The sequence below is a fragment of the Passer montanus genome, unplaced genomic scaffold (assembly GCF_014805655.1).
Source record: "Passer montanus isolate IOZ18808 unplaced genomic scaffold, ASM1480565v1 scaffold29, whole genome shotgun sequence".
NCBI classification, from domain to species: domain Eukaryota; kingdom Metazoa; phylum Chordata; class Aves; order Passeriformes; family Passeridae; genus Passer; species Passer montanus.
Genome location: NW_024367596.1, coordinates 1626528 through 1652105, shown reverse-complemented (window position 1 = coordinate 1652105; position 25578 = coordinate 1626528). Strand labels below are relative to the sequence as shown.

The window sequence follows — 25578 nt, the reverse complement described above, 5'->3', positions numbered from 1 at the left end:
CGGGGCAGCTCCTGGAGCAGCTGATGGATCCGTCCTGCTCCAAGGTGTTCTCAGGGAGGCTCCAGGGCAGCTCCTGGAGCAGCTGACGGATCCGTCCCGCTCCAAGGTGATCTCGTGCTCCGAGAGGCTCTGGCAGGGAAGCTGTGCTGCAGTATTTTAACGAACTTGGTGATACCTCGGAGCATAAAAAAGCTCTGCTGAGTGCACTGGATGAATTTGACAGCCGCATCTTGGAGAAATGCCATCCCCTCATGGAGGAGGTGGAAAAACTGGAGGTAGAAGAGTGAGCTGAAGGAGCTGCTCTTGGCTCCTCAGGAGGAGTCCTGGAGATGAACAAGCTGCTGCTGTGGCTCCACACCCTCAAACTGAGGCAGCTCCCAGAGCCTGAACCTGGGGAGATCCATCCTGGGATGGAGAAGGTGCTGCAGGACACGTGGTCTGCAACTGAAAGCGGGCAGGAGCACGAGATCCACACCCCAAAGTGACACCTGGCTCACAAAAGCCAATGCTCTGGAAGGCAAGCAGCAGCATCTGCACTCTGGGCTGCTCTTACCGAACCACAGGCTCTCTGCTGCTTCCTGATGGCCCAAAATCTCATCTGGCACCATCCCAGCTCTGGCATGCCTCTGGGAATTCCTGCTGTGGATTTATCAGGATTCCTGCACCTACCTGCAGGCCAGAGTGCAGAGCTGTGCAGGAGAATCCTTCCTGACTGCTTCCATTAGATTGAAAACCTCGTGCAGCAATCCAGCATTATTTTTAATTCCTACTTAAAAGCTGGATTGTTAAAGCTCTACACTTGTTCTGTTTCTGTATCATTCCTTTTCTGTATTGCATGGATTTCCTCTGAGCTGAAGTCCTGATCCACTTCAGGTGAAGAGGTGAGCTTTGCCTTCATCCACAACTGTGGGATTTGGTCCTTAACATCCTCCTGGAATTCTCTGCCAAAGATCAGGGGCACTGCTGAGCTTCCCCTGCTGGAATTCTCTGCCAAAGATCAAAGATCAGGTGCATTGCTGAGCTTCTCCCCTAACTCCTGGCAGTTTTGCATCATAGTAAATTACATTGATTCCTTAAATTGCTGTCTCTGGTGCTGCCCCTGCCCAACCTGATGCAGTCTCTCTTTTCATCAATTTATATCTCCCTTTCCTCAATTTTTACATGACATTCAAAAATTTATCAATGCTGGGTTAATATTAACAAGATCAAATTTTTACGACATTTATTTAGAATTTACAAAACCAAACAAAGTCTATGATACAAAATGAGATCAGATAAAAATAAACAGCAGCCATGGGGCTGGGAGTTGCTTCTTCCCTAACTCTGGGATACACCGCAGGCAGGGAGGCCAAGTTCCTCCAGTCCTTTCACAGACAGGATTTTGGGGCTGGTGGCCACACTTTTGGTGGTGTTCTGGGTTTTATAAATCCCGATTAATCTCTCTGCAATCTCAAACATGTTGTTCCTCAGGCTGATGATGATGAACTGGGCGTTTTTGGTTTGTTCCTGAAACAGAAGGGATTTCTGTTAGTGCCTAGCATCCCCAAAGCCCCCCAGTCCTGGTGTGGCACACAAAGCCAAGTTCCAAACTGCAGCTGGTCAGGGAACTTCCAAGTGCTTTCCTAATCTGAAGTAGCTGCCCCTAATCTTTGTCAGTTAATAATAACTCTGAATACTCAATGTTTAATTAAGTGGAGCCATGTAAGGGGTTTGTTCTGATTAAGTATGCTGAGGACAGAAGTTTTAAAGGCATGAAAAAATTAATTACTGCTAATTAAGATATAGATCAAAGACACTGATGGGGATGACATGGAAGTGTAAATCCAAGGAACCTTGGGAAATCACGAGCTTGGATCCACGGAGACATCAGTGACAGCTAAAGTTGTGTATTCTGCCAGTAGCTGATGCTTTTGGGGGAGTCTGTGTGTTCAGAGGGAGCAGTGAAACTGCAGCAGCCCCGACCTTAAACCTGCCTGCAGCTGTGGGGCCACTTTGTCCCTTCTGGAGGAGAAGGGCAGCCCTGAGGAGCTGAGGCACAGGAACTCACATAGATGTAAAACGCCACGATGGAGACGTTCTTGAAGTCGAGGGCGGCGTCGATCTCGTCCATGAAGTACAGAGGGGTGGGTTTGTAGTGGTGCAGGGCAAACACCAGTGCCAGGGAGCTCAGGGTCTTCTCTCCTCCTGACAGGTTGAAGATTTTCTTCCAGCTTTTCTTGGGAGGCCGGACACTGGAACAGAGCAAGAGTTGGGGCTGTCAGGAATTCTGATCTCTGCCTGGGTAACACGGGGCTGTGCCTCGCTGCCTTTCCCAGCTGAACTCCCAGCTCATGGATTTACCCTGGGAGAATTCCTGCCATCATTCCCTAGGCAGAATGAAGTGACCTGGGCACTGAAATGAGTTCAAAGCTTTCCAACTGCTTTTAGTGCCTGATTTCTCCAGGAGACAGAAATGAATCCGAGAGCTAAACACTTGTGGTTTCTGCCACTATTTGCCCACATTGAGCCTGTCTTGGTTCACTGAAGATCAATGAGTATTTACTTTAAAAACAGGCTGAAAAAAGGACTATAATGATTAAAAATTAATAGAATATAAAGTATTTTGAAAACCTGAACATGATTCCCTCTGAGAAGGGATCCAGACTGTCCACAAGCTCCAGCTCAGCATCCCCTCCCAGCGTGAGCATCTGGTAGTTCTCCTTCAGCTTGTTGGTGATGACATTAAATCCTGCCATGAATTCATTCAGCCTCTGTTTCCTCAGCTCCTCAAAGGCCTCTCTGAATTTGTCCCTCTCGCTGGTGATGTTGTCCAGTTCTTCCACGTGCTTCAGGTACAGCTCCTCCTGCAGGGCAAAACAACCAAACCCAAGGGCACTTGGAGCAGCTGCCTCCTCAGCTTAGTGTTTAAATCACTTTTCCTACCATGTGAACATTCCTTTTCCCCAGCCTGGCTAACAGCCCTGAAACAAAACCCCCAAAATGTCTCTCTTTTCCCATCTCTGCTGCTGAGGGACAACAAAAAACCAAACCTGAGTCAAAATAAAAAATACTTCATCTGTTAAACGGTTCACTGTTACTGATGTGAGGAGGGGAAAATCTGGGTATTGTGTGCCTGTCTTGGCTGTGAAGACTTGACTCAGTTAAATAAACATTCCCAGGAGAATCACAGAATTATTTAGGTTGGAAAAGACTTCGAGATCACCCAGAAAGTTGTCACCTGACACTGACGGTGTGGAAAACAAAAGGCAGACAAAGCTCCTAGAAACAACTTTCACCTTGGCTAAGGACCTGCTAACAAGAGGAAGAGGCAAATTCCAAAAGGCAGGAAAGGAGGGGGGTCAGGCCCGGAGGGCTGCCCGGGGCTGTACCTTGCTCCTGTACTCGGCGATGGCGCCCAGGTTGGGGCGGAGCTGGTGGCGCTGTGCCTCCAGCAGCGCGATTTTCTTGCTGAGCGCGTCGGGCTCCTGCAGCGCCTCCAGCTCCTCGTGGCTCAGCAGCCGCAGCTCCTCGGGGGCCTCGCCCTCGATGGCGTGCAGGGACAGCTTGGAGATCTGCAGTGCAAACGTGGCGTGGGGAGGTCAACACACACCTGCTGCTGCTTCTAAAAGGAGTTTTTTTCTGGGAAGTTTCTAATCTCCAAGATCCTTCCCACAGGTCTTTAAAATAGCAAGTGAAAAAGAGAATAAATTCCCTTTGTCCTATTATCCTGCTCCTGCATATACAGCAATAAGATGGGATCTGAAGAGGAATTTTCTCCCAAGTCCTCTGTTTCCTGAGGGGATGTTGATGGTTCATCCTGTGAGATCCACAGAGCAGCTGTGGCTGCCCCAGGATCCCTGGCAGTGCCCAGGGCCAGGGCTTGGAGCAACCTGGGATGGTGGAAGGTGTCCCTGAGGGTGGATCTGCATGAGCTTTAAGGTCCCTCCCAACCCAAACCATTCCACAATTCCCTGATTTAAGTTTTAGGAGCTAAACCATTTCCTACCTCTTTCTGCCAGTATTTAACCTTCCCCTGGTGGGTGGAAATGTGGTTGTCAATTTGTTCAATTTTCAGCTTGATGCTCAGAGCTTCATTTTGAAGGGCATGTTCAGCATCTCGAATAGTTTTCATCTCCTCGAGTAAATTCTTCTGCTCCTCCTGCACTGCTGGCAAAGCTTCCTGAGTAGAAAAATGGCAAATGCCCCCAAAAAGATCATTGATCAATCACCTACAAAAATGCCACCCCTTTTTTGGGTGAAAAGTCTGTTTTCACTTAATTCACTCACAGCTATGGATGGAAACAAATAAATATTCTTAGGTTTATAACTGATCCTTGAATTCTGGAATGACTGAGAAAATGCTGCAGTTTGTATTTTCATTCCAGATCTGCATCAAACAGGTCCTACACTAATTTTTAGCTAATTAGAGAAAGACATCAAATCTTATACTTGAAAGCATTTCAGCCATCCTGGTTTTCCCTCTCTCAAAGAAATCTAGATGAGAAACCAAAATCCCACATAACTGGAAAAATTTTATGTTTAAGAAAGCTTTTATGTGTAATAAAACTTTTATGCTTAAGAAACGCAGCAATTTGTTTGGGCAGACCTGGTATAAGTTTTTTTCCTTAACTGAGTCAGGATAAATTTCCAGATGAGTATAAAAAATGAAGATACACCACTGCCACGGCCTGGCTGCTCTGCAGAGAGAATGGGAAATCAGTGGGACACAGGGAGGGTCTAACTCCTCTCCTTGATTTCCCTGGAGCCCAGCGTGGTCCCAGGACTCACCTCAGCCTGCCTGCACTCGTTCATCACCTCGGTGGCTTTCTCCTCCAGCGTTGTCAGCTCTTCTGTCAGTTTCTTCATTTCCTTCTCGTTCTCTTCCATCTCCTTCTCCGTGCGCTGCAGAGCCTCCTCGGATTTCTTCAGGTTCCTGCCCAGGGACAGGGAGCTTTGTGCACCTCACAGAAATAATCCAGGAGCACAATCTCACTGGCAACAAGGAGGAAGTGCTGGTTTAGGCACCAACTCCCACACTCCAAGGGATCCAAGGAAAATAAAGTTGTCTTCCTCAGCAGCCAGACCTCACTAAATGACTTTATTTCTTCTTTCAGAGTTTGGAATCTCTATGGAGTGGTAAGCTCCCATAAAAAATAGATCCCATTTTATTTCCTGACAGAGCTCCTAATAAAATCAGCCCCTTCAGATTTGAACTGCTCCAGCACATCCAATCTAGTGCTATTTTGGACTTTCTCCTGAATATTGCAGTGTAGGCAATATTAAAGAAATAATCCAGGCAAATTAGAGAAATGCTGATTAAATGTGACTTTTAAACTATTAGAAACTGCAAGATTTGACTTCCCTCTCCCTCGCTGAGCCCCATGTGCACAGACACTGAGTGAGTGCAGCTCCAGCCCGAGGCTCCCCGTGCTGTACCTGTCTGCAGTCTTGGCTGCCACCTGGGCCTTGGTGATGGCAGAGGAACATTCATCCATCTCCTTGTCAATCTTATCAATCTTGTCCTGCTGAGCCCTCAGTTTCTGGTTGTTGGTGTCCATGATGAGCTGGTGCAGCCGTTTCACCTCCTGCTCCATCCTGCCGGCCCGCTCAGCCACGCGCTCGTACTCTGTGTGTGCAAAGGAGGCTCAGGGCCCTGTGCAGCCTGGCCCTGCTCCTGCCCACACTCACGGGGTAAAGGCATGGAAGGGATCCCATGGGAGCTCTGCTCTGCTCCTCGACTGAGAAGTGCACATATTCTCTATGCTGTGATAAATGAGCACTTTTACAAACTTCAAAACCCACTCACTTCTTTCTGCCACTGCTCTAGCAAAGCTCTCCTGCCACAAAACCCACTCAGCATGGATTACTTATGTACACAGAGTACTGAAATACAGGAGGTGCTGCATTAGAACTTACTCCAAACTCATTCTTTGCATTTAATTAATGGGAAGATGCTCAAAAGGTAAATTTTTAAGAACTGGCCACCAGCATTTCCCAGGAGCTGGTGTCAATGTGTAGTTCCTGCCCCTGCTGGACAGCATCACAGCACAAAAGGGATGTGTTCCCACAAACAATACAGGGATTTATTTTATAGACTCATTTGTAACCCTGGTTAGAGCCTGGAAAAAACCTTCACTTGACTTTTATATCATTACCTCTCATTAATAATTCTTAGCCCTAATCAAACTAAGTTTCCCTATGAATGTGTGATATAGCCACAAAAATCTAAGCAAAGAAACAAAATAGTGAAATCTGTGTTTACTTTAGCTTGACTAAAACATGAACTTGAGCAATTACAAAGAAAAGGGGTTTTACTTTCTGATCTCTAGAAATACCTTAGAAAAACGAGGTCCCAAACCAAGACAGGGAACTGAAGCACAAACCCAAACCCACTCCTTCCTCTATTGCTAAAAGAGATTACTACAACTTTTATCTCAGATCCCCTCTCCAAAAAATGTACCTTTTTTATAACCATCAAGGACTTTTTCCAGCTCCTTCTGTTTGGTTTTGTCTGGAGCAGCAGCAGCGACGTTGGCTTCGAGTTCCTTGATTTGATTTTTGAGAGCAATTTCTTGCTCAGAAAATCCCTGCAAAGAACACAAAACTGGGCTGGAATCTTGTCCTTGAAAACTCCTTGAGAGCAGCCAGGCCTGTGTGGGGCTGGGAAGTGCTCAGGGGTTCTCACCTGGATACTGGCTGTGTATTTCTGCGAGGTGTTCCTCATCTCCTGGATCTCCTGCTGCAGTTTCTTTATGGCTTCCTCAAGCTGGGATTTCTCCTCCTCACACTGCACAGCTCTTTTGGAATCCCTGTGCAGCTGGGATTCCATTTTGCTGATCTACACAGAATGAGAGGATTATTTACTGATGTCACCATGACAAAACCAAGCCAGGGCTCATCCCTGTGCTCTTAAAACACAGGAGAAAGTGGAGTAAAAACTTCAGCTTGGGGAGTCTGAGTGCTGGGAACACCAGCTGTGCCAGTGAGAAACAAGAGGAGCAGCTCCAGATTAAAACCTAAATGGAGTTCAGAAGGAAAAGCAAACTGTATCCTGCTCTGCCCAAATGGTGTTCAAGCAGTCAAAGGAAGCACTGGGAGACTGAATTCAATAATGGGCTGGGCTGTGAATAAACACAGAATCCCTGAGGCTGGAAAAGCCCTCCAGGACCACTGAGTCCAGCCTGTGCCTGGTCACCACCTTGTCCCCAGCCCAGAGCACTGAGTGCCACCTCCAGGGATGGGGACTCCAAACCTCCCTGGGCAGCCCCTGCCAGTTACAACCCTTTTATCCCTGATGCACTTCAAAGTATTCTAAACTCTGCAAACATTGGGAGTTTTGGCTTTGTAACCCTTTCTAATTATCCTCCATCCCAGACTGCTCCTGCTCATGGTGCTTTGAAAGGCACATGTGTGTCAGAACTGCCCAAACAAAGGAATTCTGCTGGAATTGCATTTCCATGATGTACTCACCTCTTCTTCTGAGATATCCATCACGACTGAGGAGCCCATTCTGCCCTTCATGACTTTTCCTCCCCCACCAGTCATGGTTCCTACAGAAAAAGGGATGAAAAGAGCTCAGAGAACTCCTTGGGCTGCGATACCACCCCCGAAGTGCTTCCAGTGGAGCTCCAGCTGGGCCTGCAGTACCTGACACCTCGATGATTTCTCCTTGCAGGGTTACCACCCTCCACCTTTTCTGCTTTTGGAATGCTATTCTGGTGGCTTCTTCCAGGTTTTTGGCCACCAGAGTGTCCTTGAGAGCGAAGTAGAAGGCCAGGCGAACCTTTGGGTCCTCCACCTTCACCAGGTCAAAGAGCCGCGGCACGTTCTCAGGAGTTGGGATTTTCTGCATTTTCTTTTCCCACACAGCCATCTACATCCACAGAGGAAATCAAGGAATCAATCTTTGGGATAAATGTTGGGTCATCTTGTTATTCTATGGGATGTTAAGGCTTTAAAATAAACGTAATTAGACTGCAATTAACAGCAAAATGATTTGTTTTCCCAAGGGTGGGACTCACCTTGTCCAGGGCTATGAAGGTGGCAACCCCAATCCCTCCAGCCTTCAGGAAGTTCACACAGGCCTGGGCAGTGTCAATGGTGTCCACAACAATGTGATCCAAGGCTCCACACGAGGAGGAAATGGCCACGTCGTACTTGTCATCGATGGCCCCCAGGTCTCCCTGATGAGGGACAAACACTGATTAGTTGGCACCTGAGCTGCTCTTTCAGTTGTGTCCCAGTAAATCCATTCTCAAAATCTGAATAAACTGATTTTTCTGAAGCAGAGATAATTCTCCTTGGACAAAAAACTGCAGAATACAAACCCAGCACTTTTACAATTACACTGACATGCAACAGGAATCAAAAACTCAGCTTTTAATTTTCAGAACTTTAAACCAACATTGCTTGGAAAGAACTGAAAAATGTTTGATTTTACAGCAAGTCCACGGGATTTACAGCTCTGCTCTCCAAATTCCTAATGCCAGGGAAGTGAGGCATCCCTCTCCAAACTCCTAATGCCAGGGAAGTGAGGCATCCCTCTCCAAACTCCTAATGCCAGGGAAGTGAGGCATCCCTCTCCAAACTCCTAATGCCAGGGAAGTGAGGCATCCCACACTTCATCACAGGAACACCACTCATCTCCTCAGAAGTTCAACACTAGAATTGTAACAGCCTTCTAACACTTACCAGCCTTCCATAGAGGCCAGGAATATTCCCACATCTCTTCTGCTGGAGCAGAGCCTCGAGCACTTTTCCTCGGCTGCGACTCTGTGCTAAAGAACTTTTGGCTTCCTCTACTTTTCGGCGCAGGTTTCGCACGAGATCCTTGGTCCCGGATTCTTCCCTTCCCAGCTTCTCCAGAGCATTCTCTTTCTGGGGGTTCAAAGACATTGGCTCAGCCTCCCAAAATCTACTGGATTCATGGAGCCTTCAATGCATGCCTTTGTTCTTTGGGGAATGATTGAGGAGCAGGAAATGAAATTCAAAGAATGGTTTGGGAGGGACATTAAAGCCCACCCAGTGCCACCCCTGCCATGGCAGGGACACCTTCCACTGTCCCAGGCTGCTCCAAGCCCTGTCCAGCCTGGCCTTGGGCACTGCCAGGGATCCAGGGGCAGCCCCAGCTGCTCTGGGCACCTGTGCCAGGGCTTTAGCACCCTGAAGAAGGCTCAGGAATGCAGCCACAGCTCAGTGTCAAATCTGTTCCCTTGCAGGGATATGTAGGATTTAAGTCAATACTGGCTTAACTGAGTAAGTCTGAAATCCAGTATTTGCTCCATCAGCAAAGTATTAGAAAACAGCTTTTCAGTGATGTTTTAGAGGAGATGGGTCATGGTTTATGTCACCACAATTATTGCCAAAGACAAGAGTGGGTCTTTGGTTTGTGTGTGACTCAAAATGAAATGGGGAAGCCAAGTCTCACCTCCCTGAGCTGCTGCTCAGCCTGGGGTAGTTTCCCAGCGATGTCTTTGATGGCAGCCTTCCTCTCCTTCAGGGTGTTGGAGGTGCTGCCCAGGGCCTCCTGGGCCTGGCTGAGCTGGGCCAGGGCAGAGTTGTACTTGCTCAGGTAGAGCTCCAGCTCTGACTGCGCTATCTCCATGTTGGAGCGCGTCTCGGTCACCTCCTTGCTGAACTCCATCAGCTCCTGCTCCTTGCCCTGCAGGAACACCAGGGACACTCAGCTGGGCACAGGGAACAGGACATGGGAGCTGCTTTCCCAGCCCTGGCAGCAGGAAACACTTCTGCTCTCTGGGAGAAGCAGCCTTTCTTCATTAATCAACATGAACGGCTGGGAATGTAACCAGGCTTTTCCTAATTACAGAGAATGCCAGGGAGTTATCACAGAGCATTTCCATACAAGCTTTGATGGTTTTCTCAAAGGTGGGAGGAGCCCTACACAGTGAGCTAAATTACAGCTCAAATCCATGGAGAATCTATGTTTTCAAGGACAGAAAATAACCCTGTAAATTTACAGGATAAATTTCCAGCCTCCAGGTACTGAACACCACCACCAACAACCAAATGTTAAAGTAGTTGTTCATTAATTCACAGACAGTGTGGGAAAGGCTGGGAACAGATCATTCCAGAGTATCTTTATTTATTTAAGCAACACCACTGGCTTAAATGTTTTGATGGCAGGAAATCAGAGTGTATTATTTATATTATATATATGAATGAGATACTTGATGATGTTTGAGCACTCAAAAAGCAGCCAAGGGTTTAGCTGTGATTATTAATTTAAGATTAATTTCCCACCGAGGCTCCTCTGAACTACCACGAGGAGCAGTGGATTTGTCAATAAATGGCATTTTACAAGTGTCTGGTGCTGGATTCCTACAGAAGAGGGAAATTACAGCAGGTGGGTAATTCCTGCCTGTCCAAACCTCTTTTTCCTTCTGGATTCCCTTGGTCTCCTCCTGCAGGCTGGCCAGGACCTGCTTGAGCTTGGCCTCCTCCTTGTCCTTGGCCTTTGCCAGCAGCTCCTTCTTGGCCGTGGCGTCCTCGATGGCCTTGGAGCTTGTGGAGGGGACGTTCTTCAGCTCCTCCACCTGCACAGGGAAGGACTTTGAGCCTCCTCAGGAATTCCTGAATCCCTCCTGCACCCAAAGGCAGCCCAGGAGCTCCCAGTGACCAAGTGGATGACACAGCTCCGTGAATTAACTCCACTCATGGAGTGATCACTGCAGTGAGTGATTAGCAAACAAAACCTTGGGCTGATTTAATGCCTTCAAAATCTAATTGAAACAATTCCAAGCTGATTTCCCACCTTTGTGCCCTTCCCATTTTCTCCACAATTTACTGCACGTTTCCAAGCCAATCCAGCTGCTCCAAGCCCCTACCTTTTCCTTGTCCTTTTGAAGCTGCTTCTCCAGTTTTTTAGCCTTGCTCTTGGCATGTTTGAGTTTCTCCCTCACTTTCACATCCTGCAAATCCAACTGACTGAATTTTTCTTTATTTTCCTCTATTATCTTTGTAATTTTATTGGATTTCCTGGAGGGAAAAAAAAAAATTATTTCATATAGTATAAAACTAAGGCTTATTAAGGCTGCTTTAATAAGTAAACATGGAGAATTTAAGCCAATATTTCCCAGGTTTTGTGATTAACAACATCCAATATCCACTATATTCCCAGTATTTTCCCAGGGAAAATGATGTTCCATCAGATAAAGATCAACTACCCAAGCAATATTAAACATCTTTTCAGAAAATTTCTCTTTTTTCTTGACAGAATGAATAATTCCCATCTCTCCCCAGTACTCCCTGAGGATGAGCAGGTCAATATTGCAGCTGGATGGGGGATCAGCAGCCAGCCAAAGCAATTTTAAGAAACACAATTTATGCATAAATGACTCATGAAGAAATCAGGAAAAATTTCCTAAATCCCTGTCCCTAAGCATTAAGGTTGTAAATCTAAAAAGCATTTACTAATTCTTTTTTTGTTCAGTCAATACAAAGAAATACTTTAAATCTATTAAAAAGATCAGATATTTCCTTATTGTAATTCTGAATCTTACCCAGAACCAAATCAAACTTATGTGAATTTGCTTTATTTCTGTGCATTTAATTTATTTTATGCATTAATTTAAATGCTTCTTTGTGTATTTAGATGTACCAGAAGTGTCTCTGGTCATCAGATAATTTAATTTCTTGGTGGGAAACATGTAAAACACAGTACTACACATCCCTGAAGTACTCACTTTTCAAGTTCTTTCAAAGTTTTATTCTTGGTTTTTGTTTCCTCTGCAAGTTTACTGCTTTTCTCATTAATACCTTTAGTTTCTTCATTAATTTTCTCCTTCTGCATTTCCAGGTCATTTATACGTTTCTTTAGGTCGTGGCTAGGAAAATAAAACAATACATCCTCATTTTTCTCCATCTTCACAATGAAACTCTCTTTCCAATTCCCAGTGTAAAAACAGAGTTATGTAAAATATCAAAAAACAACAATAATTCGGAGTTAGAAATGGAAAATATTTCTAACTAGAGATACTGAACAAAGTTTAACAGCAGCCCCACCACATTAAAGCCAACCCAAACCCTGAGAATTACTTACATGTAATATTGACACATCTTATTCTTTTCCTTAAATATTTGATTTTCCAAGCAAAGGAACTCAATGGCTTTATTCTTGTCCTCTTCCAAGGCATCTTTTTCTTTTTCCACCAGTTTAACTCGATTTAACTGGAGAAAACAGAGGGACAGAGCTGAGGCAGGGCCAGCACTACAGGAGGAAACCATGAGGAGAAAATTTCAAGCCCTTTGAAGGACATGAATCCTCTGGAAAAATGGTATCAGGAATTACCTCTGCAAGGCAATTTTATGGTGATTTGCTTTACCTCAGCCTTCTGACTGGCTATTTTCAATTTAATTCCTGCAACTACAGGTGATGCTTATTTTTAAAACAAGTCTGCCTCGGGATTTATCACAGATACATCAAGGAAAACAAACTGATTTTATTTAAGCTTAGTCCTTTTAGCACTCAATACACCAATAAAATGCTACAAAAGCAGGACTTTTAGGGGCAGCAGTGATGCCTTGTGCAGGCTGCCCTAGAGCAGAGGCTGGCCAGAGTTCCAGAATAAAGAAGGGATGGATTCAAGGATCTCCTCCATGGATCCACCTTGGGCAGCACCAGAGCCCAGCCAGGGCTGCACCCAGGATGAACCCAAATGGCCCCAAAATGCACGAGCGCTGCCGGGGTCTCTCCCTGGGCTCAGCTCTGCTCCATGTGCACATTGCAGTGCAGTGTCCAATCCCACTGCAGCCCCTGCAGTCCCACCCTGCTTGTTTTTCTCTCTGCAGCCCACGGGCTTTGTGCTCCTGGGCTGAGATTGGGATCATTTGTCCTTGGTGCCCAGCTGGAGCAGGAATTGTTTTGTGTCCCTGCGCTGTGCACAGAGCTCACCATGCCCTGATGTGAAGCTCAGAACTGCACACTAAAGCAGCACAGAATCTGAAAAACCTAAAATCTAAACCTGAGGCATCAGCAGTAATTTTGTGTATTTTGAACTCTCCACACGGCTGTGTGTAGAAATGCTGGGATTTGTTTGGGATGCCCCAGGAGTTCACAGAATTCCCAGAATCACTGGGTTGGAAGCAACCTTCAAGATCATCAGTCTAACCCACCCTAACACCTCAACTAAACCAGTGCCACATGCAGGCTTTGTTAAACACACCCAGGGATGGTGACTCCACCCCCTCCCTGGGCAGCCATTCCAGAACTTTATCACTCTTTCTGTAAAAACTGGTCCTGATATCCAACCTGTATTTCCCTTGGTGCAGCTGCAGGCTGTGTGCTCTGGTTGTGTCAGTTCCTGGAGAAAGAGCCCAGCCCCAGCTGAGCACAGGCACCTTTCAGGAGCTGTGCAGAGTGGTGAGGGCACCCCTGAGCCTCCTTTCCGGCAGGCTCCTCGGTGCTTGCCCCCAGGCTGTGTGCTGCAGCCCCGGCAGCCCTGAGCCTCCTCTCCTGCAGCCTCCCTCGGTGCTTGCCCCCGGGTGTGTGCTGCAGCCCCGGCAGCGAGGGCACCCCTGAGCCTCCTTTCCCGCAGGCTCCTCGGTGCTTGCCCCCCAGGCTGTGTGCTGCAGCCCCGGCAGCCCCGAGCCTCCCTCGGTGTTTGCCCCCCGGGCTTGCTGCAGCCCCGGCAGCCCCCTCCCTCACCTTCTCCCCGCGGCGCTCGTTGAGCAGCTCCACCCGGCGGCACAGGGTGTGGATGGGCTCCTTGAGGCGCGCCGAGCCGATCAGATCCTCCAGGTACTCCAGCATCCCCTCGTCGTGCTCCGTTTGCCCCTTGGGCTTCATCATGGCAATCTGCTCCACCTCCCCCTTGGGAAACAAAAGTTGGGTGCGTCTTTTCTTAGGGTTTTGTTTTTTTTTTTTTCTGGGATAGGGAAAGTATTCTGAAAAAAAATCTATGGAATGAAACGTATATGGATGGAAAAAAAATCCATGGGATGACAGTATCCTGAAAAAAAAATCTATGGAATGAGGATGAGATGTTATAAAAAAAGAATAAAATAAGGCAGCAATCAAAATTATTCAAACTGGAATATCACAGAATCATTAAGGTTGGAAAAGACCTCCAAGCAAGTCCAATCTTCACATTTATTTGGGAAAATGAAGATCACAATGAAGAGAAATTTCCTCTCCAAAGTGAAGCGGAGCCACCCTTCAGGTCTGACTGTTCCGTCATTCTCCGAAGATTCTAAATGTGTTTCCCCAACCTAAAAAAAGAGGAAGAGAATAAAGCAGGCCCTTGGCAAAAGAGTTTAATCAGGACTGAAGTCCCTGAAGGGTCTCTTTAGAAACAGAAGATCCACAAATTCCTGGCTGCTGGATGAACTGCAATTGGAGTTAATTTAATTGAGGCTTCCTTGGTGGAGAAAGAAAAGGATTCTTTAGGTATGAGGGTTCCTTTGTGAAATTTCCCTTTATGTACTGCATTAATTTTAAGTGATTTAGGTGGCATTAAAAATAATTTTAATTTTCAGAAATAAGATTTAGAAAGGATTAAACAGAGCCAGGGAAAAGGGCAGTTTGTGTTACTGACAAGACAAAAAACCCCGGCCTAACTCTTATTTTTATTTCTTGCACATCTCAAAAAGCAAAACAATCAATTTGTGAATACCTGTTGTTGGATGGTATAAAACTCCAATTACCCATTTGCTGCCTTGCCACAGAAGCGTGGGTTCTCACCCCAAAACTGCCTGTCAGCTCTTGGGGAGGAAACTGTGCAACCTCCCAGTGAATCTGGGACTGTCAGAAGAATTTCTCCTTCTTGCATTGAAGCATTTCCTCTGTTTACATCCACAAGGAAACAATCACAGCACAGACTGAACTCAGTGCTGAGCAGGACTGGGGGGGTTCTACACTGCCTGCACAGCCCTCGTGTTCAGTGGTGGAAATCACAAACCCACCTTGCATTTAACAGGGAAAAATGGCAATTAGGGAAAAGCAAGGAGTGAATAAAATTGTTATTATTTGGCTAAATAGAATTAACCACCTCTAAGAAAGATGATGGTGCAGTTGTGGGGTTTCTCTGTAGCTCACTAATGTGAATTCTTGAATTATTGTCTTATTGAGGGAAAAAATAAGTATATTTATAAATTATTAATTAAATAATAACATTAAGTATTAATATTTAAACTATTAATGTATTAAGAAATCTGTTTAGTTCAACCCAGATTTAAGAAACAAAAAGGTTTCCAGAAAAAAATTTAAATCTATTTTTCCAGAAAAGAAATTAAAGGTTCCCTTTAATTGATAAAGGAGAGTGAAAAGGTTGTACCTGCTCTTCTTGACAATGATTACCAGAGCAAACAGATTTTACAACTGCTAAAACGCCATTGCAGTGTTTCCTAATTAATCAGCAGTGCTCATTACTTGATGCCTCATTTGAATAGTGAATTTAAAAGCCCCAAGCCTCCTTGCTCTGTGGCCGAGGTTGTGAAAGTGAAAGCAAGGCGGGGCAGGCAGACATTTGTTGAGCAGAGGGAAGGAGCTCGGAGTGCTCAGAGCTGGCACCCCAGCTTTGCCACGGCTCCAGCAGAACCCCTGCAATTGTGCAATTCCTCCCCTCAGTTGTCCTCCCGAGGCTCAGGGATTCAGGACAGGGAGCAGTGTGGAAAACAGAAAGGAAAAGCAGGCACTGCTCAGGCAGTCAAAATGGGTGTCAACAGCCAGCCATGGGCAATGCCAACAGGGAACCAAAGGTGCACACGAGGGAAGGAGCTCCTGGGAAGAAAAGCAGCCTTGGATCTGTGCTGGAGAACTCCAGGGGCCTGAACTGAGACCTTCCAGGGCCTGAAGGAGCTGCAGGGAAGATGGAGAGACTGTTTACAGGGGCTGGAGGGACACAGGGAATGGCTCCACTGCCAGAGGGCAGGGATGGATGGGATATTGGGAATTGTTCCTGGCACAGGGTGGAATTGCCAGAGCAGCTGTGGCTGCCCCTGGATCCCTGGCAGTGCCCAAGGCCAGGCTGGACACTGGGGCTGGAGCACCTGGGGCAGTGGGAGGTGTCCCTGCCATGGCAGGGCTGGGGCTGGATGGGATTTCAGGTCCCTTCCCACCCAAACCATGCCAGGATTCCACACTTCCATACCCACCAAGCCCTTTGGGAAGGGAATTACAAACCCAATTGCAGCTTCTGCAGTGTTTGGAGCCTTGGACAACTCCAGGGATGCAGGGGCAGCCCCAGCTGCTCTGGGAATCCCATCCCAGCTCCTCCCCACCCTCCCAGGCAGGAATTCCATCCCCCGGGCAGGATGAGCTGCTTCTGGAGAACCTAGGAAGATGCTTGTTTTTCTTGATTCTTGCTTCCCCTTTTCATCCCTGAGTATTTGGGATAAAGCTTTGGGCAGGAACACCTTGAACAGCCTCAGTTGTGACTGAATGTCACTGCAGCACTCCCAGAGCTCTCTGCCAATGTCCCACAGAATAATTATGGCACCAGGGAGTCAAAAACAGCTTTCCAGGGTTTTGGATTCTCAATTTCTGCTGTCTTAAGCTCAGCTTTCAAAAGCTGAGATCCTTGGGATAGCTTGGAATTCAGTAGCTGGGAATGCACCGTGCCCTGGGCAGTTTGGGTGCTTTCTGAGGGGAATTTTGTGGTGCACTTGTGCTGGTTTAGGTTTAGGTTTTTTGGGGTTTTTTTGTTGTTTGGTTTTTGTTTTTTTTTTAGGGGACCTCTCTACCACTAATCAGAGGTGGAGAAATGTGACATCTGACTGAAGTGAGAATCACAGTTGTGCTCAGAAAAAAACAGCTTTAGAGAAAATATTTCCTGGAAAATGCAACACTATGGATCAGGAAAACCTTCCCTGGTTGGGGACAGGTCAAAATATATAAATTTGTTTCAAAATGCCATTAAACCACCAGAAAATTTCATATGTGAACCTTGTGACTATGATACTTGGTATTTTTAGGAATATTTAGTAATTTTAAGACAATTTTTCCAAATTCAGAACAATATTTTAGTAGTTTCACTGTAGCAGCAGCATATTTTTATAATAGCAAAGCTTTTAAGGCTTTTTAAATGGCCCATAAAAGGAAGTTTTCTTATTGAGACCAAAATCTTTGAGTCTCAGCAAACTTTACTGGAATCCAACCATAACACCTGTTCCAGCAGAATTCCCATTGTCCTGTAAATTAAATGTAACAATACTTTAGTATTGTAATTCCTCAATATGTACAATTTGCTTTCTAAATCAAGTATTAAATATTTTGCAATTTGATGGTATGACATAAATGAAATGGAATTATATCTGAATGCAGTGTTTGGGACATAACTGAATTTATCAAGCATCCCAAGATTAAGGGATATTTGGGATGAAATAGTACAATAATGCATGGGTAATTAAAATTTAATGTAAGCAGGGTAAAAACCACCTTGACTTGCACTTTTGTGGAGGATTAGAGCAGCCAGAGCTAAAATCTGCTGTTTGTTTGTCTAAATGTAAAAACTCATCTTAATTCAAATGACACCCCAATTTCAATCATTTTCTGAACTTCTTACCATGGAATTGGAGACAAAAGTGACCCAGCACAGGGCAAGCCTCTCTTAATGAAAGTCAAGTTCTGTTTGACTCTGTTTTCCAGAGCACAGCAATGTTTCACTTCTCTCAAACACTGAAGCAAGAGGAGATGAAGAGATTTTACAGGAACTTCTCCAGGAGCTGAAAACTCCTCAGCATCACAAGGAGCAAAGCCAGAGTGACACTGGATTTGCTCAAAGGAAAGAAATCCCATTAAAACATCTGCAATGTTTGTTAGAAAGCTGTTTTTAGAGATTTAAAAGAGAAAATCCAAGCTGAATTCCTGTTTTTCCTTTAGCTCTTTACCCCAGTGTTCCTGCTCCTGAGTTCAGCTTTTGGCTCTTTCAGCTCCAGTTCCACCTGCCTGACACAACCTGGAACTGCAGCAAAAGCCAAGTGAGGAACATTTCGAGGAAAAGAAGCCTGGAATTTTATTTTCTCACTACATTTTTATTTCCTAGATGGTTTGTGCCATCAATTTCTTGATAACAAGACACCAAAGTACATTTTTCTTTTCAAAAAGCCTTTAGGCAGGGAGACAAGTGTCTCCCTTTCTCTGTCTGCAGCTTCCACTGATTTCACCCTCTCTCCCAAATTTCAATTTTTAATTTTTCTTTTATGTGCTCACACTCAGCTTTGGGTTTTTTCCCCCCATTTTACCACAGTGGCAGCTCTCATTTTTAAGCAGGAGTACAATAAAGAATGGCAAAAATCTGTCCTAAATTTGTCTTTATTTTTTTTAATCTCCTCTCACAAAGCTTTGCCCATGAATTGCAATTCTGCATCCATGGATTTTGGAATATGTATGGACAGCAAATATTCCCACAACCTCATTATTCTCCTGCTCTAACAGAGCTCTGGGAAGTTACAACAGATTGTTTGGAGATTTTTTCCTGTGATTCCATGTTATTGTTGCTATTATTTAATGCTTGCAGTCCTATCTCATTTTTACACTTCAATTTTATCACATGGTGAATATACAGGAGGGGAAAAAGAACCAAAACCTTTTCCTTTCCAGGAAAACTCAGTGGGAAATAAAGTCAAATACAAAATAAAAATCTGCAATGTCACCACTGGCCAGAGATGAAGAAAATCTCAGATTTATACAACATTCAGTTGTGTGCACAAAACTTCAATTGTGCATTCTGGAAATAAGTTTCCAGGTTTTAAGGACATTGCTGTGTTTAGTATCAGAGCACAAAGTGAGTGCAAATCCAGAGTCACTTTGGAATTTAAATCAGGAATTGGGAAACCCAGCCTGCAGTGTTTGATTTGCTATTGGGGTGTTCTAAGGAAAATATTCAATTATCACTTATTTTCTCCTCCCATTTTCCATGTTTTTCTGCAGAATTTCCTACAGGAACAACCCTCTCTTCACCCCCCATGCTGGCAGCACAGATTTTTTATAATGCCATTTATAACCCCATTTATAGCCTCAGCTCCAGTGTCCCATCAGGAATTTCTGGTTTGTCTCAAAGGAGAAGAAAATCTCTCCCTCATTTCCTCCCCAGTCCCCTGGAAGTGACTCCCACATTGTTTCCACACAGGAGCAGGTGAAAAACCTGACAGAATTTCCTTCCTGGCCACCTCATCTTGCCACAAGATAAAACTGAGCTCCAAAATATAAAATACACCAAATAAAACCAGTTACTAAATACACCAAATAAAATCCCTGCAGTTGTTTAGACATCAGATGACAGGAGAATATTTTAATTAAGTCTATCAAATATATTCAAGTGAAAATCACTGTAATTAGGCCAAAATTGACTTGAAACAGTTCTAATTTGTTTGTAAGATTCTGAAATAAATTAAAATTAATTTAGAAGTTTGTTGCCACGAATGCAGAATGAATTCTGCAATATTGAAGTGCAGAGGGGTGCTGGGGTTACTGGGCAGCTCCACTTGGCTTTTCCACCCTTTTTGGTGACCCTGCTTGTCCCCTCACCCATCAGAGCAGGCACAGATCCCAAATATCCCCCAGGGCTCCCATTTCTCTCATCACTCCTTAGAGAAAAGCACTAAAGGCTGAAACCTCGGAATCTCCCAGAGGAGTCACTGCAGAGAGCAGCACAACCACTCTGGGTTCTCAGCCTGGCCAGAGCAGGCTTCCAGGGCTCTCAGTCAAAGCTAAATTATTTTATTTGTTGTTCTTTACACCTCTCCAAGCTCCTGCAAGGTGTGGAAGACAGAAAAGCAGCAGCAAGGTGCCAGATTTCCCCCCAAACTCTTTTTTTTCTAAGTGACAAGATGCACTTTTTCCTGCTGCAGTTTCAGGCTGTGGCAAGGTCATTAAAAATGCAACACATTTGTGATGATTTTAAATAATAATTGTTATAATAATGTAAAATAGTTGTCTATTCCTGAGGTACTAAAAGCTCAGGGAAATTTATTAAAAGCATGCACTATGGAGTGTTGGAGTTCAGGATCCCACAAGTGACAAACTCCTCCTGTTCTGTGCTGGCAACATCCCATTGGAGCCAGAAGAATTCTGAAACCAGATTTATTTCAATTTGCAAGTTCAGGCACAGAATTTGTAATTTTTCTACAACTACTCAATTACTCTCACATTTTCTGTTTTCCCACAGGTGGGGTTTTTTTTTTTTGGTGATGTTATTCACACGATTCAGCAGCAGTTTGATTTGAATATTTTCAGTCTGGCATCAGCAGAAACATCTCTATCAAAACTCAGCTTTCAAATTTTACCCTAAAAAGCACCAAAATCAGCAGAAAAACACTGCAAAATAGGGGGTGAACGGGGGAAAAGGAAGCAAAAAAACCCTGAAGCAGTCTTCTAAAAAGCAAATATTTTCCATTGAGTAATGGCAATTATGTGAGCAAGATAAAAATCAAAGCTCTGAAGGTGTTGGTACTGCATGTAGGACAAGTCCTCCTACAAGATTTGCTTTACTCCTGACAGCAGATGTTCTGTCACACCCCCAGAACAGCATTTGATAATCCTTCATTAATATTTTTCCCCAAAACCCAGAGTACAAATGAAATATTTTAATTACACCCTACTGATATAGTCAAAAATCAGAGATTTATAACTTATTTTAAATGAGAAATACTTGGTTCAACTTAGTTTAATTAAACTCTTAGTTTTGCTGCTTAAAAATAAAAAAAGAGTAAAAACCAAATAAACCTGTTACTTATCCCTTCAATTTTAAACAATTTGCAAAACATTAGGGGGGAAATGCAATCCTTGTGATAACAATCCACAGCCTTAGATGGTTTTAGTTCCTCCTAACTATAAATTTTAGGATTTGGGGGTTGGAGTTCTGCTGTCATTCTGTGGAAAATATTGCTACATTTCTCAAGTGGAAATACTGAATTTTGGACAGTCAGATCAGTGGATTTCACTTTAAAAAGGCAAAGAGAAAGGCCCTGCCCTGTCAGAAAAGCTAAAAAAGGCAGAAAATCTCAGAGCAGTTTCTGAGACAAAGCCTGGTGTGATGAAATATGAAAATTATGGTGGGAAAGCTCTGGTTTATGCTTAATATTTGCTCTACTTCCCCTGATTTCCCTTTGTAGGGTGGAAAGCCTGAAATGCCAGCTTTCAGGGAAAAAAACAGATGCTCCCCTCATTAAAACAATTTGTGGGAAAAGAAAACACATCCCATTTGGGGGGAAAAATATAAAATAAATTAATTTATCAATATTCCCTTCCAAATGTTCCCCTCCCCTGCTCCCAGTGTTCTCTGAGCTTTGGGATCTCTGGCCCAGCATTCCCACCCTGCTTCATCTTTCACTTTACATTTCTCCCTTCTGGACATTTTGGCAAAATGAGATTGCAGAACAACTGTATTTAAAAAAAAAAAGATGTATTTACTCCAAGTTGTTTTCTTGGAGGTGCTTCTTGCTCCATCCTGAGGCAGAAAATACAGGAATAAAGTGTTGGAGGAAATAATTAATTGGCATGGAGACTTGCAAACAGAGATATCCTCTTTTTGTGGGTGTAGCTGTACAAAAGGACTGCACAGAAAGCCTGGAGGAAGTGAAGCAAGCACAGCCACCCAGCTACAAGTTCTTTAAATATTTTGGTTTTTAGAGGGGAACTGGAAGGTCCTTTGACAGAACCAGGCCTAAAATAAACTCTATTAAACATTTCAGACCTTGGGAAGCTCCCACTGATCACTGATTTCTAGGCCAGAGTAGATTTGGGACTTATTAGTAATTACAGGTAATGGCAGAAATAGTTATTTAATGGAATTAATATTTAAATATTTGTAGCTTAATTTACACTTTAATTGGCTGGCATATAGCAAAATTCTCATTATTTAAAAACTAGGGGGAAAAAAATTAATGTTGTTCCTTTCAGCCTGACTCTAAAACAGCAAACAGATGCAAGCAAGCCTCAGAACCTGAAGGTCAAACATGAATATAAATGTTATTGTATTGAAAAATTGTGATTAATTTTACAGTATGAGCTGTGTAATTGGTTATAAAAGTTGGTTAAAACTCTTTCTGCAGCTGGTAAACAACAAACACAATTCAGGGATTTTTCTTGCACTTATTTTATGCACAATTCATTTTCCCACTCATTTCCCAGTAAAACCGTATCTCTGTGAGAGCAGCAGACAACAGTAATGAAACAATTAAACAATTCAGATTTCAATTAACACTGATGGAGCTCAGAGATAAAAGCACCCCCAGCTGCTGAGTCTCTGCCACGCTGAAGCAGCACAATAATATTGGGGTTGAAGGTTTCTTTGACACTCCAATATTTACGTGCTGCTAGGGCGGAACGAGCACGAGTCCTGCAGGCAGGAACACCAAATTCCCTCCTGGAAAAGGGGACAGAGCATCCCCCAGTGCTGCTGAGCCTTCAATTCCTCCAGCAGCAAACAATGATTTGCACTCTGAGCAGAGCATGCAAACCATGATGTGCTGCTACAGCACTTCAAGGCCTCCAAGGAAACTTTTCAAACCTGCATTTTTTAGAGTTTTAACTGGAAATAAAACTTTCAAATGGGTGTTATTCACACACCAACCTGTAAAATTAAGAACCTGTTATGATCCAGGTCAATCCCATGGCTTCGGAGAAGCAGCCCAACATCTTTGAATGTCTTTTTCTTGCCATTGATGTAGTAGGTGGAAGAATTGTCTCTAAAGGCAGTTCTAGAGACACAGAATTTGCTGTCAGGAATGACTTCGTAATCATCTCCTTCCTGCTTTGGGGAAACACAAAGCCAGAGAAACAATTACTGTAGATGGGAATTTACCTCCTATTTCACAATTAACCAGATAAGTTTCATCATGAGATGTTTTTATCATGGGCTCTGAGTTGTAGAAGTGGGAGCTGTCTTAAAATTGCATCTCTCAAAAAAAAGAGAGAAAAAGAACAAACAAAAAATAATCCTTTGAGAAGTGGACAAAAACATTCCCCTGCGTTGTGTTGCTGTGGTGCCTTTCCCTGCGAGGACAGAATTCCCTGCGGGGCGCAGGCTGCAGTGGCTGTGCTGGCCCAGCCCTGGGGACTGCAGAGCTCCTGCACTCCCAGCTCCTCAGGGCTGCCTCAGCTCCACACAAACTGCACAAGATAAAAAAGCCAAACGTTAAAGATGTGACAAATGTGACATCAGCAGCTTCAAAAGAGCTCCCATTTACCTCCAGAGCAGCAGCCAAAATAAAGCTGGTGCCAGGCTTCAAGAAGTTAAAACTCACCCAGATTAACCCCCAAAAGCTCTCAAATTGCTCTCTGGTTTTAAATCAAACTCAGCTTCTGGACGTTCACACAAAGTCAAAAAAAATTTTTTAAAAATTTAAATAGATGAATTTTTTAATCTGGTTATTCTGAACACAAAAAGAAAAAAAGTAAGTGTCTTTTCAGACAGTTCCTAAAAAAGGCTGTAAATGCTGCTACTTTATTAACACCATTTTTGGAATTTCAATGTACACTTCCCACTTTTTTGGTTGACCCTAAATTTAAAAGTTTGGATGTGTGCACAAAAAAGAAATTTAAATTAGGAGAAATAAATTCTTTGTACCACAATTGCAATAAATCAACAAAAAAGTGCTAAAGTTTTTATCAATACACAAAGCAGCAAGCAAAATAAATATTTTTTAAATTTGCCAACACTTTCTATTTCATTCAAACAAAATATCAGCTTCAAAAAATTTCAGTGGTAAAATGTGGGGTCCAGAATTTTTGCTGAAAAATCTGTTATAAAATTACAGGCATGTTTACAGTACATAAGGTGTAAATAAGTTTCAGATTAATTAGGTATTTTTCCAAATTTAGATAACCTAAAATAATTTCTAATTGGTTTCAAAAGTTTTTCTTAAATAGGTTTCATTTCTTAATACATATATTTGTGTTACACATTTAAGAATATCTAATATGTCCAAATATAGACTTGTACATTTCCATTAATTCTTTTAATTGCAGAAATAAATTTATTTACTTGAGGTAAACAAGATTACAAATTACAACGAGTTCTTCTTAAAATGATGATTAAAAATTTCTAAATTGTTTTCAAAAAGAAATCCACCACATATTAGTCCTGCAGCAAATTCAAGAATCCTTACTGAGATTTTAAGAGCTGCACTACTCAACAGAGGATTTTTAAAGTTAATTAACACTGATGGTTTATATCCCAAAGGTAAACTAATCATGCTATGAAGTTTCCCCCAGCTCCAACGAAAATAAGCAAATATTAAAAGTTTTTCAGCTCCTTAAGGGAAAAAAACCTGGGATCACACATACCTTGTCAATGATCTTTTGGAAGTGAACTTCCACAGAGCAGCTCGGGATGTCCTTGTGCTCATCAGAGTTATGGATCAGCACCGAGAGCTTTTTGGATCGGATTTTTTGGGCTCGATAGCCAAACACAAAAAGCAGGGAGTCAATGATATTGGATTTGCCACTGCCATTTGGCCCGATAATACACGAGAAACGCTGCAGGGAGAAGGGAAAAAGTGATCTTCAAAGGGAAAGAAACCCTGCCCAGCGTCCATCACCCATTTCAAGCACAATTATTCCTCGTGCGTGCAAGTGTCTGAGAGCTGAGCTTTGCTGCCAAGGTAAAAGTGAATAAAAGCCCCACAGCTCAGCTCAGCTTTCCCAGCTGCACTGCCTAACCCAAGCCCTGCACTTCGCAGGCTGCACAAGCAAAGCTTCATGCTCAGCCACGTAAGTCTCTTGTGGGCACAAAAAAATATTCTCTTGCTTCAAACACGGCCCTTAAAGTTCTCCAGCAAACGAAATCAAGAGAAAAGAGAGTTTTTCTAAGCTGTGCTGACAAATTAAAATTGCACAGCATTGGAAAGTTGCACTTAACTGTTTTCTCTACTTAATTTAGAATATTACTATCAAAATATTTCTAAACCTTAAATATTTTTGCAGTTATTTTGAGGTCAGCTCAGATGAAGAAAATGCAGGAAGGAATAATACCACCCAGTGAAGTCTTACCTTCAGTTCAAATCTACTTGAAGGAAAAAGAAAGATACCTTGTGAAAAGGTCCCAGAGTTTTCTCCCCCGCATAGGATTTGAAGTTCTGGTTTACAATGTGAGAGATCATGAGGCGAGGAGCACCAGGTTCACTGGTCATTGCTGGAGGTGGGGGAGGAGGGATGCTACCCAAAATCTCTTCTAAACTGCGATTATCCACCACCTCATCTGAGGCTGCTAAAACCCATCCAAACAAACAAAGAGAAAAAAAAAAAACAAAACAAAAAAAAAAAGCCAATTGTAAGCTCTCAAAGATTGAACACCTTTTAAAATGTTGAACCGAAAAAGCAAACAACATTTCTGTCTGAACCAAACTGTATTTTGGCCTGCAGTTATTAATATGAGCTGAGTGGAATTAAAATTCTTCTTTCCACAAAAAAAAAATGTTTTTAAGAGCTACTTAAGATGTCCCATCGCTGGGTTTGTTCTTTCATTATGTAATTCTTATTCCAACACACTTTAACAGGCCCCCTGCAATTCCAACAGCTCCAACCATCACAATAAATCTGCAAATCTGAAGCAGGCAAAGCCTTTCTAATGAATAAGTGCAAAGCCACATTTCAGAGTCACTGTGCAAGATTTGGGGATCTCTCATGAGGCTCTGAAAGCT

General features: G+C 43.6%; 1 protein-coding gene across 4 annotated transcripts in view; it reads right to left on the bottom strand.

Moving 5' to 3' along the window:
- Nucleotides 1–21: 21 nt before the first annotated feature.
- The window catches only part of SMC4 (structural maintenance of chromosomes 4), a 28928-nt gene continuing 3371 nt past the window's right edge, over nucleotides 22–25578 (bottom strand). For 2 of the 4 annotated variants that reach the window (XM_039713881.1, XM_039713882.1), the window contains exons 3-24: nucleotides 24967–25145; nucleotides 24224–24415; nucleotides 22509–22685; nucleotides 13643–13807; nucleotides 12038–12165; nucleotides 11682–11822; nucleotides 10824–10974; nucleotides 10368–10532; nucleotides 9407–9640; nucleotides 8671–8856; nucleotides 8001–8162; nucleotides 7627–7852; nucleotides 7450–7529; nucleotides 6665–6817; nucleotides 6440–6566; nucleotides 5416–5605; nucleotides 4768–4912; nucleotides 3986–4159; nucleotides 3369–3551; nucleotides 2611–2843; nucleotides 2048–2231; nucleotides 23–1506 (exon numbers count right to left, since the gene is read on the bottom strand). In XM_039713881.1, coding sequence (XP_039569815.1) covers nucleotides 1318–1506; nucleotides 2048–2231; nucleotides 2611–2843; nucleotides 3369–3551; nucleotides 3986–4159; nucleotides 4768–4912; nucleotides 5416–5605; nucleotides 6440–6566; nucleotides 6665–6817; nucleotides 7450–7529; nucleotides 7627–7852; nucleotides 8001–8162; nucleotides 8671–8856; nucleotides 9407–9640; nucleotides 10368–10532; nucleotides 10824–10974; nucleotides 11682–11822; nucleotides 12038–12165; nucleotides 13643–13807; nucleotides 22509–22685; nucleotides 24224–24415; nucleotides 24967–25145 — 3764 coding nt within the window. In that variant the 3' untranslated portion in view covers nucleotides 23–1317. Of the gene's footprint in view, nucleotides 1507–2047; nucleotides 2232–2610; nucleotides 2844–3368; nucleotides 3657–3985; nucleotides 4160–4767; nucleotides 4913–5415; nucleotides 5606–6439; nucleotides 6567–6664; nucleotides 6818–7449; nucleotides 7530–7626; nucleotides 7853–8000; nucleotides 8163–8670; nucleotides 8857–9406; nucleotides 9641–10367; nucleotides 10533–10823; nucleotides 10975–11681; nucleotides 11823–12037; nucleotides 12166–13642; nucleotides 13808–22508; nucleotides 22686–24223; nucleotides 24416–24966; nucleotides 25146–25578 lie in introns of those variants that run through there. The other 2 variants (XM_039713883.1, XM_039713884.1) reach the window with 2 other exon arrangements.